The sequence below is a fragment of the Sprattus sprattus genome (assembly GCF_963457725.1).
Source record: "Sprattus sprattus genome assembly, chromosome: 15".
NCBI classification, from domain to species: domain Eukaryota; kingdom Metazoa; phylum Chordata; class Actinopteri; order Clupeiformes; family Clupeidae; genus Sprattus; species Sprattus sprattus.
This window is the reverse complement of record NC_137913.1, coordinates 25,033,390-25,053,389: the sequence shown is the minus strand read 5'-3', so window position 1 is coordinate 25,053,389 and position 20,000 is coordinate 25,033,390. Positions and strand designations below refer to the sequence as shown.

At 47.0% G+C, this 20,000-nt stretch overlaps 1 protein-coding gene across 5 annotated transcripts in view; it reads right to left on the bottom strand.

The window, feature by feature from the left end:
• The window catches only part of mef2cb (myocyte enhancer factor 2cb), an 89,033-nt gene that overhangs the window by 44,591 nt on the left and 24,442 nt on the right, over positions 1 to 20,000 (bottom strand). For all 5 annotated transcript variants that reach the window (XM_080852998.1, XM_080852999.1, XM_080853000.1 and 2 more), the window contains exon 3: positions 5,490 to 5,682. In XM_080852998.1, coding sequence (XP_080709124.1) covers positions 5,490 to 5,543 — 54 coding nt within the window. In that variant the 5' untranslated portion in view covers positions 5,544 to 5,682. The remainder of the gene's footprint in view (positions 1 to 5,489; positions 5,683 to 20,000) is intronic.

The following is a 20,000-nucleotide window of genomic DNA, read 5'->3' as shown; positions in this document are numbered from 1 at the left end:
GTAAGAGTGTATTTGTGTGTGTGTATGCTTGCCTGAGTCCATATGAAAAATGGCTGTTTGTGTGTAAGTGTGAGTGGGTGAGTATGCGGTGAGTGTGTGTGTGTGAGTGGGCATAATTGAGAATCCAATGTGTGTGTTTGTGTGGTATGTGCACATATGGGTATGTGTAGGAGTGTTTGTGTGCGTATGCGAGTGAGTGTGTGTATATGTGTGTATTTACGTGAATGTGTGCTAATGTGTGAAAGTGTGTGTCTGCATGTGTATGTGTGACCCTGTGTGTGCGTGTGTGTGTGTGTGTGTGTGTGTGTGTGTGTATGCGTATGCGTTCACGTCTATGTCGGCCCCCTTTGCGGCTGGTGACACAGGGGGTCCTTTCATGTGCGACGCACTGGGGGAAAAGGAGCTTGAGTGGCGCAGGGGAAGAGAGCCAGCGCTCGCACACTGATGCCCTCTGTCCGCAGCTCCTGGGCAGCCGCTCAACGCCGGGGAGGCCTGCTTTAGGTGCCTGTGCTCCAGGGAAGTGCTTTTGGGCTGCGGGGGCCAGGGGGGTTTGTGTGGGGGGCGGGGGGCTGCCCAAGTGGCCGCCCGCCCAGCGCGATGGAAGGCCAGGGCCCGCGAGCTGGCGCCGGGGTGGGCAGCCTGGGCAGGGTGGGTGGCGAGGAGGCCGGCCCCTTCAAGCTGAGGTGATAACAGCTAGCAAACGGAATCCTCGACGCACGCTAAACGCAGGGCTGCCTGCTAAAAAATGTGAGTTATGCAAGTTTGTGAATTTCTGTGTGTTTGTATGTATTTCAAGGAATCTTTAACAAAAAAGAGTTTGTTGTTATTTCTTTTGGTAGTTTTTTTCCCCAGGGTTCAGTATTTAGCACCCCATTTCAAATATTTGGTATTCATTATGTAATGCATTAGAAAAATGAATTTTATTTTGTTTGTTTAAAAAAACCTTTAAAATATAAAATACATTTGTATCTCTCTGTAATTTAGGTATGATATACATTGACATAATTCTGTAGCTACATATATAATGCTTTTTTTTGTATTTTGATAGCTCATTATCATTTCACATTGAGTGAGGATGCCTCATAAGCAATGCAAAAACTTAAAAGCGCATTTTAAATGTATGACCCCAAGTTAACTTAAATCAGAACCTGGGCAAACATCTAAAGAATGTAACGTCAAAGGTAACACCATGGAAGCAGTCCTCTTTTTTTGTTTGTTTGGCTTTGGTATGGAAACATTTCCTTAAAGAGGAAGTGAAAATATGCAAAGCTCTCACCACGACTTAACCAAAATGAGAGCAAAGTGAGGAGACAGCGAGTGAGGGGAGGGGTGCAGATGGAGCGACGGAGAGAAAAAAAAAAAAAAACGTTGTGAGTCAAAGGTCCCTCGTTCTTGTGTCTTGTGATGTCCTTCTTCATGTCTTCCGAGTATGAGTCAGAGCTGGCAGTCGAGCTGTTCTCTTGCAAGCCGTTTTCAATATTGTCTGTCTCTTCTTTAATCTTCACGCAATAAGACCTCTCTTTAAAATGTCCAGAGTCTCTCATCACAGTGCCATATTTAAATGGCATGTGTTTGGCCTTTGGGTACAGTTGAAAACACACAACAAAGTGCTAGAATTTCTCCAGGTCTTAAATACAAAACGGTAAATAATTAATACACAAATGCTCCACTGTCTGTGCATGAACAACAACCATCTATCAGGTTCCCTGTTTACTGCCCATGTTTACATACTGTCGTCTGATGTCTCAATGTCATTCTGTACTGCGTGACCTCTGTATTTGTCTCTGTCTCTGCATTTCACCAGTGGTGTGAATGCTGAAAGTAGCCTGCGAGAGACTGAACACTTTCTTATACAGGATTGGGTGGGGATCACACTGACTAGCAGTAGTAGCGGCGAAAGCAATAGATTTTCCGCGTTTGCTATGGGTCTGCATGGGTCGACACCATTAGCCGGAGCAGGGAGCAGAGTGTTGTTTCGAGTTGAACTTGGCCCCAACTCCCAGAGCGTAACTCAATGCTCACCAATATCAGTTTAATGTGCCCTAGGAACATTTCAGGCATTCTGACCAATCAAAGTCAGTAAGAATCTTTACAAGGGCGAGACAATAAATGCGTTCTTCAGAGTAAAGAGATGTCTGTTTAAGCTTTGTTTAAACAAACAGAATTCTTATCTGTGCTGTGCGTTGCTCTTCACCGCTGCTGTGTCGTCATTTCCAGTGTGTTTCCCGCCTCAAAGCTTCCTCTCTAGTGCCATACATCCAGCTCTCTTTCACCTACTTCCAGCCACCCCCCAACTCCGCCTCCCCCCCTCTGTCTTTCTATCTCCACTGACTCCGGCGAGGCCCCCAATTTTTCTTTTCCTCTCCCTCTTGGCTCGATCAGTCTTTGTGAGGCATGATGTCACGTCATCTCTCTCTGCGTCCTCCTGTTCCCTATCACACATCTTATCCCCCCCCCCCCCTCTCTCTCTGTGTCTCTTGCTCTCTCTTCTGCAATCTCTCCTCTCCCGCTCTTTATTGGCTATTTCCTTTCTTCTCTCTCTCTTAGTCTCTCTTCATTTGTCATTCCCTCGTCTCTCTCTTTCCTTATCCTTCTGTCTCTCGTTCCCTCTCTCTCTCTCTCTCTCTCTCTCTCTCCTTCTCTCTCTCCACCCTGCTCTTTCAGTGGATGAGTGGGTCGGAATAGCTCACTGGCATCACCTCCCTTCAGGTGTCCTTCCTGTATCAATCTCTCATCTGGTGGAGCGGTGGAAAGCGAGCAGAGGAGAAGAGGAGCTCTCCCTTTTCCTCTCTCTCCATCGCTCTCTCTCTCTCTCTATCTCTCTCTCTCTCTCTCTCTCTCTTTGCGATAACACTAAGACAGGATGCTCTTGGGTGCAACACGATAGCTGCCCCCCCCCCCTCAACCGCTAGCCTCCTCCAAAAAACACCCTGACCTCTGCCGCAGTCACTCTTTCCTCCTCTCCTTGACTTCTCGGAGACCTGAGGGAAATGCTCAGTTCCCTCTTCCTCTAAGAGACACACAAATACCATTTCCAGCTAGAGACCCACTCCATACAGAACCTGCACACTGGCACCGGAAAGGCACGAACACACACACATACACACATACACACACACACACACACACACACACACACACACATGGAGAGTGACTCATCACACCTATATTCGTGCACTAACTCATGCATATGGCCACCTCTTCATTATCTCCTGGAGTTTCTTCTCTATGTTCCCTTTCATGTTTGGACTAAATGCTAACATGCTAAACCTCACTGTTCCATTCCGTAGCAAAATGTCTCAAAAAAACAGACAGAATTTGTCAAAAAAAGATAACAGTTGACTTTCTCCATGTCATGTAATCACCTCCGTCTGTTTCATTAAAGGATGGAGCAGAAGAACAACGGTTATCTCTCAGACAGTGTTTGACTCAGAGCCGTGTTACTGGCTCTTTACACCGCTGTAGAGTTCACGTGGCCCTCCAGGCCTTGAGTTTCCGCACGGGCACGTCTTACTCAACGCCAGATCCCCACATGACTCACGCCACCGTCCACCATCCGTCTACGACACGCCCATTACTTTCCTCTCTTTCTCTCTCTCACTCGTTTACCCCCTACCCCCATCATCCTGCCCAAACACACACACACACACACACACACACACTCCTTTTCTCTTCCATTCGTGTTCTACACATCTTCCTCTCGTCAATAATTCAGTGGTCCACCCTAAAACCTCCGGACTCTAAGCCATTAGCTGTCGCTGGGCTAGGGACCCTCTCTGTCACGACTGGCTCTTATCTAACTGCGCTGTCTGTAAATGACAGCCACAAGAGATGAGAAATATCCGTTGTTTTTTTTTTGGTGTGTTACTGTAAAGGCAACGGCATGGGATCAAAGGAGGGTGAGAGAGTTTCCTTCCCACCTCACACAAAGATGACCATACACCCCACGAAAAGGAATCAGATCAAAATAAAACACACCGAGATGGAGAGCGTAGTGGAGCTGTTTGCTCACACCACTACTTGTAAATGGTGGAAAACAAGAAGAACGGAAAAAACAACTATTTTCCGAGACATTCTGTACATCAGACGCGGAGACGGGGATGTATACAGGAAATTCCCAGTGGAATGGATTACGGCTGCGTTTCCGTGGCTACTCTGAGTGAAGTGTTTGGGAACATAGCCCCCCCCAAAGCAGTTAGCAGCAATGACTATCTATGGCAAGCCTGACGTGGCCCTCGGACGTTCTCACCCATGTCGTATTGTGAATTTTGCCACGCAGTGTCTAACGTCCATCGCTGTCTTGTGCTGTCTGTGTCAAGTTAGTGTCAAGTCTGTTGTCAGAATCAGACTGGATTTGTTTACTTTGCTTTATGTTGGATATTCGTAATGGCACAGATTTGTTTGTAAGCTTGTTTTTCTTTTTTTTACAGAGGTGTAGAATTTCTTTCTAAAGATAATGCTGATTCATGATTCACTTAATTGTGTTATTATTTAAATTGTTCTTATATGAATTGCATTTAATGACATTTCATAAACAAGAATAGCACAGATATGGAAGTTAAACACATACTGTAAACCAAACGTGCTAACAGCTACGCTCGGCTGGCCTCTCCACCTGTGGGCTGTAGGAAAACTACTGAGATGAGTGGTGCGGCCAATGAAGCCATGCCTCCTCGCCTCTCCTCTCCTCTCCTCTGCTCTCTTCTCCTCTCCTCTCCTCTCCCCTTCTCTCTTCTCCTCTCTTCTATTCTATTCTCTTCTCTTATTTACTCGGCTCTTTTCTCAACCCTTCGTCTCTCCTCTCCTCTCTTCTCCTCTCCCCCTCCCTGTGTGCTGTGCTATGGTGTGTACCACCCCCGGCCGGCCAGTCACTGTTTGCCTGTTTGTTTGTTGGTGCTGACCTCCTCCTCCCTCTTCCACTCTTCTCCCGGCCCTGCTTAAGTAATGTTCCACTGGCACGGATGCAACAGAATGGTGTGAAGTGTTGGTACGTGTGTGTGTGTGTGTGTGTGTCACTGGTCTTTGTGTGTGGGTGTGGGTGCCTGTAAATGCGAGTGTGGAGAATAGATGGGTGGTGCATTCATGAGTATATGTGTGTGTTTCTGCAAGCACAGGCCTTTGGAGAATTGCAGGGTGGGTGCTATCATTAGTGTGTGTGTGTGTGTGTGTGTGTGTGTGTGTGTGTGTGTGTGTGTGTGTTTGTCCATATACATCTGGATATAAACCAGGGCACATACACACAGAAACAACGAACCTATGCTTTCAGTCAGTCTAGATAAAACCATGAAAAACATGACAAAATTAATCTAGAATATAGAAATGTATTTATGTGTGTTTGTGTGAAGCATATAAGTGTATGTTACTGCCTTGCCATGCACTGAAAAGAATGATCAGGGCCTCGACAGGCGAAGACCATCAGGCTGTATCTGTTTCCTATGGGAGAAAAAGATGGGGTCACCTTGTGCCCCGGCAGGACGGCAGCGGCTCACCTGTCTGTTGCGTTCGTCCATAATCCGCGTGATCTGGATCTTTTTCCTCCCCATCTTCCCCGCCCTGTCGTCTGTCTCTTTTCTCCAAAGAACTTTAATGCTCTGTCCCTCGCTTTCACCGTGCCTCCCCAATCAAACCAGTCTCTCTTCTCTCAACTTGCTCCACTCAATTCAAAGATTCCAGCATCCGTACCTGAAAGAGAAAAAGAGAGAGAGAAGAAGAGAGAGGGAGAGAGAGAGAGAGAGAGAGGGGAAGGGAGAGAGAGAGAGAGGCATTAAGTCAGATAGAAAAAGCAAAAAAACACAGAAAAAAGGGAAAAATGCATCTAAGCCACAAGGGAGACGGTGGATAAAGACAAAGAATCTGTCAACATTTTTTTCCCGGAGAAGCGCACCGCTTCTTCGCTGTCGATATCATGCAAATCAGGTTTTGTATTTTCCGCTCAGTCTATGAGGGTAGACAGCACTGTCACGCTCCTTCCCGCGCTCACACAGAATCTGACAGTGTTTTGGATGTGCCAACAACTTAAACTGCTCTAATCACGCTCGATGTAGCGCTTACTGCAGCCAGAGAGGCAAACACAGATTCTCTCCTCCTCAAAAAAAAAAAAAAACGAAAAGAAAAAGAAAGAAAAAAAAAAACACGATGCCGGCACAACAACATTCGCTGTGGTTGTCATGTTCTGCGACTGAGACATATTCTCAGTAAAAAATAAAAACATATATATATGCCACCCCCTTCAACCCCTCCCCCCCCCAAAAAAATGAAATGAAAAAAAAAATGAAATGGTGTCTGATTGGGGGAAGTGCAGAACAGGGCATAAAAACTTCAAATAAAAAACTGTTACCAAATGGATCAACTGGAGGTGGTGAAGAGGTGTGCGTGTGTGTGTGTGTGTCTGTGAGTGCGTGTGTGTGTCTATGAGTAAGTGTGTGTCTGTGTCAGTGAGTGCCTGTGTGTGTGAGAGTGTATGTGTTTATGTGGTTCAGCGTGTGTGTGCAAGTGTGTGTGAGTGAGTTTATGTGTGTGCTTGAAGTTGAGTGCGCGTGTGGGTCCTGTGGTGTGTATGTGTGTGTGTGTGTGTGTGTGTGTATGAGCTGATTCTTGATGCTAACCCTTTCTTCCACATCTCAGTAAGCAGCATCACAGAATGTGTGTGTGTGTGTGTGTGTGTATGTCTGTGTGTATGTGTGGCGGCCTGCTTTCAGCTGTGGCCTCCCTGCTCCATGTGCTCTCTCTCCCTCTCTGGGCGTGATGGAGACATGTGAGGCCTTTATCAAGGAACCTCCTGCTGAGAGACACCCAGCCAGGCGGCGCACAGAGCTGCCCTCTCCAGAGGAGCTCACCCCCGGCTTTCCAGAGATTTGGAGCTCTCTCAACTCCAAAAGAAATGTGTGAATGTGTGTGTGTGTGTGCGTGTGTGTGTTTGTGTCTGTGTGCCTATGTGTGTTTGTGCTATGAGTGAGGATCTATGTATGAGGGGTGCGTGTGTGTGTGTGTGTGTGTGTGTGTGTGTGTGTGTGCGTGCGTGCGTGTGCGTTCACACTTGTGTATGTTTGTGTGTGTGTGTGCAGTAAAGTAGGCCAGCCCGATTCATCTCGGGGAGGTGCGGTGGTGCTGTTGTTGTGTTTTTCTTCTGACAGTAGAGGTGATAACGTCCCTCGTTATGCAAATGAGGCTCCCATTATTTAAGCCCGCGCGTAATGCAAGGGAGCTGTCAGCAGCATCGCATTAAAAGCCTCCAAGACTCTTTTCATTTTTTTTCTCCTCTTTTCTTCTTCCTCTCTCTCTCTCCACCTCTACCTCTCTCTTCAGCCTTCTTCTTCTTCTTCTTTCTCCTTCTTCTTAACCAGATTCCTGGCACCTGGCAGCATGAAGTGTCATGATGAGGAAGACGATGCTACATCACCTAAAAGATGTGTCACTCTATCTATCGCCCTCCACCCCCCCCTCTCTCTATCTCTCTTTCTCTCAATCTGTCTATCTAGCTATATATCTCTACCTTTCTTCTGATCCTTCACTAATCTCACGACTGAAAACTGAAGTGTCACACACATGAAAGTTTAAGCCACCCTTGCTGACACTACAGTGAACTGGGTTCACCAAATGCATTGATGTCAGGGGTGTGTGTGTGTGTGTGTGTGTGTGTGTGTGTAATGTTTGGGGGAGTCTGTGGTTGCAAAGAAGAGGAAGCATGTACTTTTTGTGTTTTCTCTTTTCTCATTGGTTAAAGAGAGAATGGACAAGGAGGGAGTTTTGAAGTCTCTACGAGAAACTTATATCATTACTAGGTGCTCTAATCTAACTAAGGAATGTGACTTGATGAAAGATTTGCGGAAAAAACATGCAATACAGCCAATTTTACCACTTATTTAGATTACTGGCATCTAGAAATGTACCTGAAATGAAATAAATTAATTTATAAAACAAATTAAATCTGCCATGCCACATTTTCAAATGTTTGTTGTGACACAACAGGGACAAAGAAAAACACCTCTGCCGAAGTTAGTGTGTGTGTAACAGCTAGTGTGTTTCGCAAGTAACGTGTGTGTGTGTTTGTGTAGGTGTGTGTGTGCGTTGTGAGGTGTGTTCACGAGGCTTGTTTGTGGGCACGTCTTAACGCCCGCGTGGCAAAAGTGCCACTGATGCGGTGATTGTTTAGAGCACCACTGCGACAACCATAAAACATGCCGGGTAAACAGCCCTGCTCCTCAGAGTGATAATGACTCCGACATCAACACCCTGCATCCACCGGCCCACCACATCCCACAAACAAACGCAGAAGGCTCTGCTCACGACAAAACAGCTGATCTGGAATGCCTGTGCGCGGTAGGACAACTCGAGTGGTCTGATGTTCTGGTGCCACCACACAAAAAAACAGACACATCAGGACCAACAATCTCACGCGCTAATACAAACGTGCTCTAGGTTTATATTTATATTCAGATTAGATGCTATTACCCAAAGCGACTTACAGTGCAGTAGCCTACAGATATGTATTTTGATGTACATCATCTGTGTTCCCTGGGTATGGAACCCATGACTTTGGTGATGTTACCACCTTGCCGGTTCAGTTAAGATACAGTTTGTCAACCTTTCCCAGCATATCCTCAACACACCTTCCGTAACACTATACTTAACATTAACCACCCTACACGTTCCCTCGAGCACTTAATCCAGGCTTTGGGTTCTCTCTGGTCAGCCACATGGCTGATCTTTCCCCTCCGTCACCATCCACCTTATCCCAGGCAGCCCTCATCACTCTGGGCTAGACTGGAGGGGCTCTAACCTCTCCCTCCCAACCACCTCCATCTCTTTTTCTCTGGTGCAAGGCAGTTACAGAAAGCTCCCCCCTGTCATACACACAATCACACACACACACACACAACCACACACACACACACACACAACCACACACACACACTACTACTGCCTCTCTCTCTCTTTTCTCTGCCTATTCCCTGCCTGGGCAGATTACCACAGATGAGCGCAATCCAATTTGCAGCAGTGACGGCGCACAGAGGAGACACAACATTGCTGATCAACAGCTCGGGGGGCTCTCAGCTTGCTCGCTCGCTCGCAAAACCACCACCGCCGGTGGCAGTGACACGACACGTCACACACACACACTCACATGCCTGCTGTGGCTGAACACGGCCAACGGGTTCTTTTTCTCACCGGCATGTGACTGACTCGTCCTGTTCAACACTGCAAATGAATGTTATGCCACAGAAGGACAGAAAGAAAGGGGAGAGGGGGAGAGAGAGAGAGAGAAAGAGAGAGAGAGAGAGAGAGTGAGAGAGCAAATGAGGGTAAAGGAGAGAGACAGGAAAGGAGAGAGGAGGTGGAGGGAGGGAGACAGAGGAGTCTAACAAGCTTTCTATGCTGTGCTAAGCCAATTCACTAATCCACAACCAAAGCATATGGGGAGGATGAGAGAGAGAAGAGTGGAGGGAGAGGAGAGGAGAGGATGGGAGGGGAGGAGAAAAAAAGGAAAGACTCCAAGGGAGATCCTAAAGGTGTGCTAGACTTAGCGAGATGGCCTGGCTTTGAGAGGGGTCATCGCTAACAGCCAGAGGGGTCAGGGAAGGAACCAGTTTGAGCAAGGAAAACAGACAGAGAGAGAGAGAGAGAGAGAGAGAGAGAGAGAGAGGTGGATAGAGAAGGAGGGATAGAAAGAATAAATGCCCATGGAGCACTAGTGAAAGAAGCAGGCAAGAGTAAGAAAGGAGAAAAATAGGGGGGTGGGGGCAGAGCAGGCTTCTCTGTGGGGAGGGAGAGAGAGCTGCCAGCAACCTTCCCATCTGTTAACCAGGTCTTACTACTGCCACTGCTGCTCCAAAGCAAGGGAGAGAGAGAGAGTGTTTGGAAATGATGTCCTATGTGAAACTCTTTAGCTCAAACAGTACTGTGTTTTGGCAATTCAAATGTATGTTTTATGCAGTTCGTAAAGCTCCTAGAACTGAACGGAGAGCAAAAGAGATTCATGGGGAGTTTTAGTTAGATAGTGTGCATCTTTATCTTACACTTCTCCCCCCCTTCTCTTTCTTTCTCTCTCTCTCTCTCTCTCTCTCTCTCTCTCTCTCTCTGTCTCTTTCACTCTCTCTGTCTCTAACAGTGGAGCTTGGGGGAGCTGCAAGCATGTACAATGGGAGCGCCATGAGGCTTGATTCTGGGTCAGTCCATTCCCCTGCGATTTGTGCGGAAGAGACGGGAATAAATGTCACACACTCAGTCACTCCGCTAATGCAGACGGTGGTGACTTTCCTCAGGTGCCTGTTTAAGCAGCAATGTCAGAAAGTTAGGTGGACAAAAAAACGACAGCCGGGCATACAACAAAGACCTATGAAAGAAAGTATTCCGCCGTTTGACAACGAATCGTTAACGAGTGTTAATGACTGACGTTATGAGACGAGAATGGAGTTTTGTGGGGACATATGGATGGGGGTTTTAAGAAGTATCCCTAGCTGACCTTATAAGGTCAACACCCCTGTAAGTTGTACATCTATTACCTGTCAGGGTGTATAGTTAATGCACAATCCAAGCACTTTTTTCTCTCTTTTTTTTTCTTCTTTTAGACGATTTTACTGCAACATTTTAGGAATTGGTGCTCAAATTCTTAAGACAGCGTTGGTGCCTGGTGTTTTTATTTCCTCTTCTTCTTTTCCCGTTTTCTTTCCTTTCCTTTTTTTCTCTTCCTAGAACTCTACCTCAGCACTCTGCCGTGCTGCGTGCTCCGTGCTCTGTCCGCTTCACACATCTGCAACACATTTGGTAATAGCACATGTGTGAAAAAAGCCAGTATCCTCTATCCTCATAGGAAATGCGGTTGTAAGGATTTGAAATAACATATTACAGTGCAGTAAGTAAACCTTTTAGGAGGTGTATGATACATAAAATAAACCCTCACTCTTTTTAAAATAAACTCCCGCTTCCTTCAAGGAAAAAAAAAGAGAAAAAAAACATCTTTAATGTAGGCTAGCTTCCCCTGAACAATTTCAATACGAGCCCACGCTCCGGGCACTTTTACGAATAGGCATCGCTTGGAAACATATTTTTTTATTTGCAGCCTCTTTCTCTTTCTGTCCTTCGTGCTCTCCTCCTCACTTAATCCAAGAAACACATTTCTCTCTCTCTCTTTCACTCTCTCTCTCTCTCTCACACACTCTTTCATGACAGCATTTATTTATGTTTATGTGTGTATGTGTGTTTTCTCCATTTAATGCGTGTATTTGCTGAGGTGCAGCTGCTTATCTCTGATGCTTAATGGCCGAGAGTGAGTAAGTGATGGGTGGGTTGTGGTGGGGAGGAGAACAGCGGGAAGGAGGGCCGAAGCCAGGCAAGGCTGTTTGGGCCCTTTGTGCAGCTGAAGGCATTACAGCCTCTCTCTCCTCACTGAAACACTGTCTGCCGTGGGGAGATACGCCAGAGTGACGAATGGAGATTGCCGCACGCCCCTCTATATGCCCCCCCACCCTACCAGGTCCCCATCCCACCCTTACCCCTCACTTCTGAAATGCTAAAGACAAGGCTTGGATTTGGGTGGACCCCGGGGCAGAGGGCAGCATGGCCAGAAGACTGTTTCAGAGTCTAAGAGTACTGATAGGCACTAGATCATGCTGGACTTTTGGTAGCTCATGACATAACACAGACTAAACTATTCCAATTTCTTTTGCAAGAAGACACCCCCCCCCCCCCCCCCCCCCCACCCACCCACCTCCTCCCCCTTCTGTTTTTTACGAAGCCTCGTGAGTTATATAGGGCTTGACCAGAGATGGCCAGGTCACTGTGACCTTTCTTTTTCAAAACTGCACTTGGCTCATAATTGACAAACATGTCTGACTGTCACTAAAGACTCGCACTGCCTCTACTATGACACAGGACTTGGTGGCTGGAAGGGAGGCATGAGGAGGAGCTCCCGACAACCTCCCGCCAACCCCCCAGGACCCCCTGCGAGACTGCTGGACACACAGACAGGAAACACGCGCTGCATCTGCCGGAAGGAGGTGACGTCAGCGGCCGCAGACAATAAAAGGTGTTAAGGTGCTTCCTTTCCTAAACTGTTCCACGGAGCGCAGAAATGGGAACCAAAACTCCGGCACTTCCTTCTCCTGGTCAAAAAGAAAGCAAGAGAGAACTACGAGAAAATGAAAGATACATAACGAGCTAGATGGGCTATTGCCTTCTTTGGCTGACCATGAACAGACTGCCAGCTACAGAGTGGGTGTGAAGTCAGCTTAAAAAGGCCGGGAGATATGGCAGAACAAAATCCTCATAAGGCCCTTGGCTTTGCCGCTCACACACACTTTCAATTTTCTTTCGCTCAGGCACACACAAACACACATGCATGATAATAACGTGTGCTTGTCAAAGAGAAAAAAATGAAGAAGGGGAAGAGAGAAAACACTTCTTAACCCACTGGCGGAACAAAACCACACTGCACACCAACTGTGCCACCAACTCACCCAAGCTTACTAGTGACATTATAGCAATTCAATTTGGAGATTGTGCAATTGTAAACCGTCTCAATACTGTCTTATTCTTTTTGATTCCTTTCGTTTCTGCACATATCTCTCTGTCTCTCACTTTGTAGCATAGACTTTGCCTCTCTCTCTCCCGCGATCGCTCTCTCACCCATCAAAGCATTGGTTCAGGTCCCGGTAAAAGGCAAGTGAGGGAACTAAAAGGGATAATGGTGGGTTTTATTAGCCCTGTGCGTGAAATTATGGATGACCTGCTTCTCTGCCGGGCAGCGTGTGTGAATAGACCTTTTCAGGTGCTACACCAGATTAGTGGGGGAAAAACAAGTGTTTTTATTTTTGCATTACAGGGAGTCCTTTCAGGACTGCGACTGCGATGGCTTTCAGCCTCCTGTTCCTCCGGCAATCAACTGTAAATTGGTTAAATAGCTCTGAACAACATCTCTGCCCCAATGACATTTCATAAAAGAGCACTTCTTCTTCGCGTGCAACAGGAGATGCCTCGATGACATTTTAAATAAAGGGTTGAAACTGTGACACGCCAGACTCGGTCAATAAAATGCCTATGTGTACAAAAACTGAATTTTATGACTGTTCATTAAGGTATATTTCAGCCGTGCTCAGTGTGTTCCAAAAGCACCACATAATTCCCCATTTAACAATTTCTGTCATATTAGGGTGGCAATTTAATGACTACATTCCACATTACATTGTTTTATGACATTAAATAGCAGGCCATGAAGACCGCCCTGCGAAAGTGGAAAAGTAGATGAGGGCTCGCTGACGGCAGCCAGGCTCCTCACTCAGCAGGTAAACAGCCACCAGGGCTCTCTCAAAGCCGGGGAGGAGGCAGGTGAGAGCCCTCCATTGGGCGCTGCCGCCCAGAGACAAAGTGCATTGAAATGGCATGTCAACCCCTCTTTAGTTGAAAAGGGATTGTGAAAACACAGCTGCAGGGGATGAGGGATATTAGCCTAGCATTAACGTGTTAGCTATGTAAAGAGGCTGTTTTTTTCTTTGTTCATTTTTAAAAAAAAAACATTTTTATGTGGGCCCAATGCACATTCTCCTATTGGTGTTTGTTGTGTTGGATTACTAGTCTGAGGTTGACGTAGAGAAAGCAGGCCTTAAGAATTAGTTTGCAAAGAACCTAAGCCAAAGGTGAGATGATGGAGTCAAATACAGGGAAAGCTGTAGGGAGATTAATTTATAAAACACACTAATAATTATACATCACTTTCCAATAAAGGAAAAACCTGTGAGTTGTTTCCTGTAAGTAAGGCCAGAGACAGTTTCCCTGCATCAGCTGCTCTGAGATCTACACGCGTTCCACACACCACCTCCCCCCCACCCCCTCCCCTCCTCCATCCCTTCAGCCCCAGCACTGATCCCGTCTCTGTCCTTGAGAGCCACCGGTGAGTGTGCGCTCGCAGAGACAGAGGGATTAGACTGGTAAGCAGGCACTAAGCATGGCTCAGACAGTCACACCTGCAGAAGCGTGTTGGTTGGGGTAGGCGGCAAAAACCACCGCCAGCTAACATGCCGGGGCCCAGGTGCATCCACCACCAACCCTGGCACTTTCTGTGGCGGTGAGGAAATATTAACAGTAGTGCAGGCGTGGGGGTGGAGATGGGATTTGTAAAGAAGAGAGAAGTGGAGGGGGAGAATCTGTCAGATTTGGTGTGTTAAAGTAAAAACGATTACAATAGAAATGTCTAACGTGCAAACACATATCTCTTTGAATTTTTTTGGAGGGGTGAGAGAGAAAGGGGGGGGGGGGGGAGAGAAAACAAGCAGACATCTTTGCTCAGTGACTAATCACCTTCCTCTTCCTCTTCCTCTGCACACAGCCTTAAGCCATATCACTGAGAACAGACAAAGCACTGACATATTCACCCAATTACGCGCTCAACCACGGATGACAATGACTCGTAATGTTAGCCATGTCTAAGGGGGGATGAGGGGCGTATGTTGACTGGGTGTGTGTGTGTTTGTGTGTATGTGTTTGTGTGTATGTGTGTGTGTATGTGTGTGTGTGTGTGTGTGTGTGTGTGTGTGTGTGTGGGGGGGGGGGGGGGGTTGCATCTGCACGCTGGCCTTCCAGCACCAGACGCCACACACAGATGATCTCCTGATTATTTCATTGCACATTTTTTTGCACTTTTCTTTTCTTTCCCTTTTTCATCCACCAGCATTCTAATCAGCCTAATTAAAAGCTTTGTTCATTTGGAAATCTCTGATGACAATTTGTTTCACTCTACCCTACAGCGGTCCTGTGAAAAAGAGAATTAAATTTGATCTTCTGACAGCAATTATTAAACGCTCCCTCCTGGACTCAATTAGGCCTACAGGCTAACATGGCTTGCAGACTTGCGTGGGTGCCAACCAACTTACTTCCTTTTAGACTCACGCACACAAATGCACACACACACACACACACACACACACACACACACAATACACACACACACACACATGCCCCAAGTCTATCTCTCTCTTGTCCTCTTGTCTCTCTGTATCTCTCCCTTTTCTTCTTTCATGGAACTGCTATAATGCCACTTGGCGACTTGTTGACTGAGGCTATTTGGTGAATGTATGTATTTGTGCCATTTATGTGCTTGTGGTGGCTTGTAAGAATCAGAGGAGAGAAAGAGGAAGAGAAAGAAAAAAGAGAGAGAAGGATTGGAGTAGCTTCTGGTATGGATGAACAGAAAAAGAGGAAGTTGGGCAATATCTTTTCCATACCTCTGTACTGCATCTGCAAGCTCTGCTGTTGCACGGATTCTACAACTAATTGTTTCAGTGAGAGTGATGAAACCCTCTTCCCAGAAATACAAATTGAACATTTCTTTCGATTGTGGTTTCTTTGGACCACATCTTCAGTGTACCAGTCTATGTCCTCTATATGCTGTGATTTAATTACCTTGCAGACACAGATAGACACACACACACACACACACACACACACACACACACACAGAGGGTAGGAGAGACAGAGAGAGATCACACACACACACACACACACACACACACTCACACACACACACACACACACACTAGTGAGGCATAGCCTATTGAGTTAACCTCATCAGACCTCCGTTCTGCTTCAGCATTCTCACAAGTATTCCCTGCGTCAAGGAGGCTCCCTGCTGTGCTCTACCTAGACAGAGTCAGCCAGCCACGCTGCAATGTGCTAATGAACCGCTGACATGCACTGATCACCAGCTGCAGGGTCAAGATGGAGACTAACGTAGAGGTGGAACCCCCCCCCCCCCCCCGTACACACACCTCAACCACTGAACCGTCAGCCATGGCACTCACATCTGGCTGCTATGGCAACAGACAACCAAGCTATACACTTATTTACCTTCATTCATTTGGCATATGACTGTATGCAACTGTATACACAAACCACGTTTGGGCTCTTTGCTCAAATATTCAATTTCTATATTTACAGTGGTACATGTACAGTATATTGGTAAATACTTTACTCAAGCTCTATATTTAGCCCCTAATTGTACTGGAGGGGATGTTTTTATGCATCAGTTGGCCGGCTAGACATTTTGGCAAGGTGGAACCTACTACCCATTTTGTTTATCGACCTATCGCGCCTGCTTTTCTCTTTATATCTCTCTGTGCATTTCCCTGCTGTCTTATTGCCGCTAATGCCTTGCCGTGCAAAAACACACTTAAACACAGACACAAGACACATGATACACACACACAGGCAATCACATACACACATTCATACATTCTAGTAGATCCAAGACGCTGATGTATTTCACTGATGGGTCATGTTTCTTTGAAGGCTTTTCAATAGCAGAGGATACTACTGCAAGTCCTCCACTACACAAACGAACGAGAGCCATATGAAGAGATGTGTGCTTTATGGACCAAGAGCATTTAGTGTTGTGTGTGTGTGTGCGTGTCTGTGTGTGTGTGTGTGTGTGTGTAGAGGGGTGGCAGAGAAGGGGAAGGTTGCACACACACTCCAACAAGGATGTCCTTCATAAATTCGACCTTCCGTGTTGCTTTTTTCTTTTCTTTTCTTTTTTTTCCTCTCTCGCTCTCTTCATTCAGTCCCAGCGCTCCGTTTGGAAACCGAGTAACCCAGATCAGGGAAAGAGGAGAAAAGAGGGACATACAGAGGGATTGGGAGACAGAGAGAGAGAGAGAGAGAGAGAGATACAAAGGGGAACTGAGACTGAGGGAGAAGCAAAAGAGATACAGAGACTGAGAAGAGAGAAAGATACAGCTGAATCTCTTCCAGACCAACACTAAGAAAGCAGGTTAGACAGAATGAAGATGACAGAGAGACAGAACAGAAAGGAAGACAGATGGAAAGAAAGAAAGAAAGAAAGAAAGAAAGAAAGAAAAAGAAGCACTCACTTCTTTCCCTGCAGGTTCCCTGCACCCTGTGTCTCTAGTATGATGTCAGCATTTTCCTGTTGTTTTGTGCAGCTGACCACAGGCTGATTGGGCTAAGAGTGGCGCGCTTTGTTGCACTGTTGATGTTGCGCATCATTAAATCCCAGGCCATTCTAGTTAGTGTTTGTTTAAACACAACTGATCTAATGTTTCCATGCAGTTGCTCCCAACTTCCTCTACCTCCCTCCCTTTTTTCATCTCTGTTCTCTCGTTCTCCTTCCTTCACACAAACAAACACTACCGTGTCACACATTATTGCGTAAACAATCGCATGAGGAAAAGTGAAAAATCAATAAAATTGCCACCAAATTATTTCGAGACCTAATTTGGGGTTTTGAGGGATCCCTCAGCCGCATACTGAAGGAAGACAGCCACAGGGAGAGATGGAGAGAGAAGTGATGAAGTGAAGGGAAAGTCTCTCTCTGAGTCTTCCAGACAGAGGTACATGCGCCCCAACGTGGGGGGATCGGGGGTGAAGGCCTGGCCTGTCCTGGCAGTGCAGCGTACCTAGTCACCCGCAACTGGAAAAGACGTCCTCGTCCCCCCCCCCCCCCCCCCCCCGCCAAGGCCAAAGCTCAGTCTGTCATTAGGCCCTGACGCGCTGCTGTTTGTAGTGGTCTGGGGTGGGGTGGTGAAGGGGGGGTTTGTGGCGGGTGGTGGGTAGGACATGGGGGTGGGGGGAGGGACTCAGCCGGCGAGGGCTGGCAACTCCATGCACTCGGCAGCAGCGTGACGGCGGCGCAACCCAACCTCATCAAAGAAAGTGCTCATAATTTGTCACAGAAAGCAGCCAATTAACATATGTTAAGGGAAGAAGGAGGACGGCTATGAAAGCTCGGGTGGGGAAGGGAGGAGTGGTGTGGGGAGTGGCGGGGGGTTTGGAACGACATGGAGGAGAGGGACGAGAAGGGGGTGGGGGTGAGAGAGAGATACCGTATGATTAAAGGGTCCGCGCAGCTGGAGCAAATCAAAACGGCAGAGTTGTTCAAAGAAAAACCTCAGCTCGAGCAGGAGAATCTGGCTGATCTGATAAAGCTTATTGCTCCTTAACCCTACTGAGGGAGTGAGGGAGGGAGGGAGGGAGGGAGGGAGGGAGAAAGAGAGGGGGAGGGAGAGGCAGTGACAGCACAAATATAAAATGACTCCAGAAATGGCATTACATGACATCAGTGTGTGTAACTCCTTCCTCATATGGAAACGGTATGACCCCCCCCCCCCCCCCCCCAGATCCCTTAAACCTCTGCTCTATACTCTTGGTGCTTGACATCGAAGTCAACATAAGATTTCTTTTAATTTTTTTTCTTCTTTATTAATATTTCTCTTTCCATCCAGACTCCTCCAGCTAGCATAATTGAGGCACTTAAACAGAGCAAAGGGAGACGAAGAAACAACCAGTTTAGCCAATTTCTTGTATTTGATATTTCCTTTCAAATCCACAATCGATTTTGAGGTAATTACTCATTTCAGTTCATCAGACATTATCATACAAATACAGTATGTTGTGCGATATCCATGAGTATGGGGACATCTGTGTTTGCGTGTGTGTGTGTGTGTGTGTGTGTGTTTGGTGTGTGTACAAGTCTGTGTGGGTGAGTGTGTCTGCATATGTGTGTGTGTGTGTGTGTGTGTGTGTGTGTGCGCGCGCACGCGTGTTTTTCCCCTGTGTTTTCTCACTCTGACTTGATGAGCAATACCGTGACGGCAGCCTGTGTATTTGCATAGCTTCCTCGGCTCTGTTTGCTGGTGTCTTGCAGCTGTGTGTTTGTGTGTGTGTGTGTGTGTATGTGTGTGTGTGTGTGTGTGTGTGTGTGTGTGTGTGTGAGTGTGCACGTGTGCGTGCGTGTGTGTGTGTGTGTGTGTGTGTGAGTGTGCACGTGTGCGTGCGTGTGTGTGTGTGTGTGTGTGTGTAAGTGTGTGCAGCGCTGGTGGCAGAGACCCTTTTCCTCAGCTGCACTGGCCTCCTCAGAAACTTTAGGCCCTTTTAGCGTTGAAACATTGAGCCATGGCATATCACACCAGCTCATATTCTCTCTAGCCTCTCTCAAGCATGATCACAACACAGAGAGAGAGCCAGAACAAAAACTGGAGAAGGAGAAGGAGATAAGGAGAGATAACAGAAAGAACAAGAAAAAAACTGAAAAGGAAAGTGAACGCGATGGAGATATTTAACATTTAACTCGCCGACATCAACGCAATGGAGATATTTAACATTTAACTTGCCGACATCAAAAAATAATCAGGCCTCTAATTGTCCCTGTTCTGCTGACAGTTGCTGCGGCTGGCTGTACCAAATAGGAACGGTTTCTTGATCTCACGGCCAGATATGGCAGCCAAAGACAAACACAGAGAGGCCAGAGCCCATAGCCAAGAGTGAATAAATCACAAGTTGTGTTATATTATTGTTATTATTGTTCTAATTATTATTTTATTTTGCTGCCATTCCCTCTCCCGTGATGCTTATCTTCACCATCTCCTCAGTTTGTTTGTTTTCTTTCCTTTTTTTTCCGACAGTTCAAGTGGAGGGCTGGAGGGATGGGGGGGGAAGAAAAAAAAACGAAAGCAAGGTTGGGAGGTTGGTTCACAAGCCTCTGTGTGCTCCTCCAGTCGTTCCACACAGGACCCCGCCATGTACAGCAACCCCCCCCCCCCCCCACACTTCAACCCCTCCTCCACCAGCACAAATCCAAATCCCAGGGCTCAGAGTGCAGCTGCACCGTTCACATAACCTCGGCTGTCCCCCCCGGCTAATGATAGCAGAGCACGTCCCCCCTCGCATCCGCGGACTTTTCCACTCCCCACACTGGTGGGCACATCTCACTCCCTCTCCTCCCTCTATCGCTCTCTGTCTCTCCCTCCCTCTCTCTCTCTCTCTCTCTCTCTATCTCAATCTGTCTCTCTCTGTTTTTTCACAGGCTATTGGATTTTTTCTCCACCCTGAGAAAAGTCTCCAGGCCGTATGACCCCAGGATGGGAAAGGAACGCCAGAGAAAAGCCCGTTTCCCATTCCTCCTCTCACTCTCTCTTTCCCTCTCCCTCTCTCTCTCACTCCTTCCTTGGCCTGCAGTTGGAGTTTGGTGGTAAGGTTCTTTTTTCTCTCTCTCT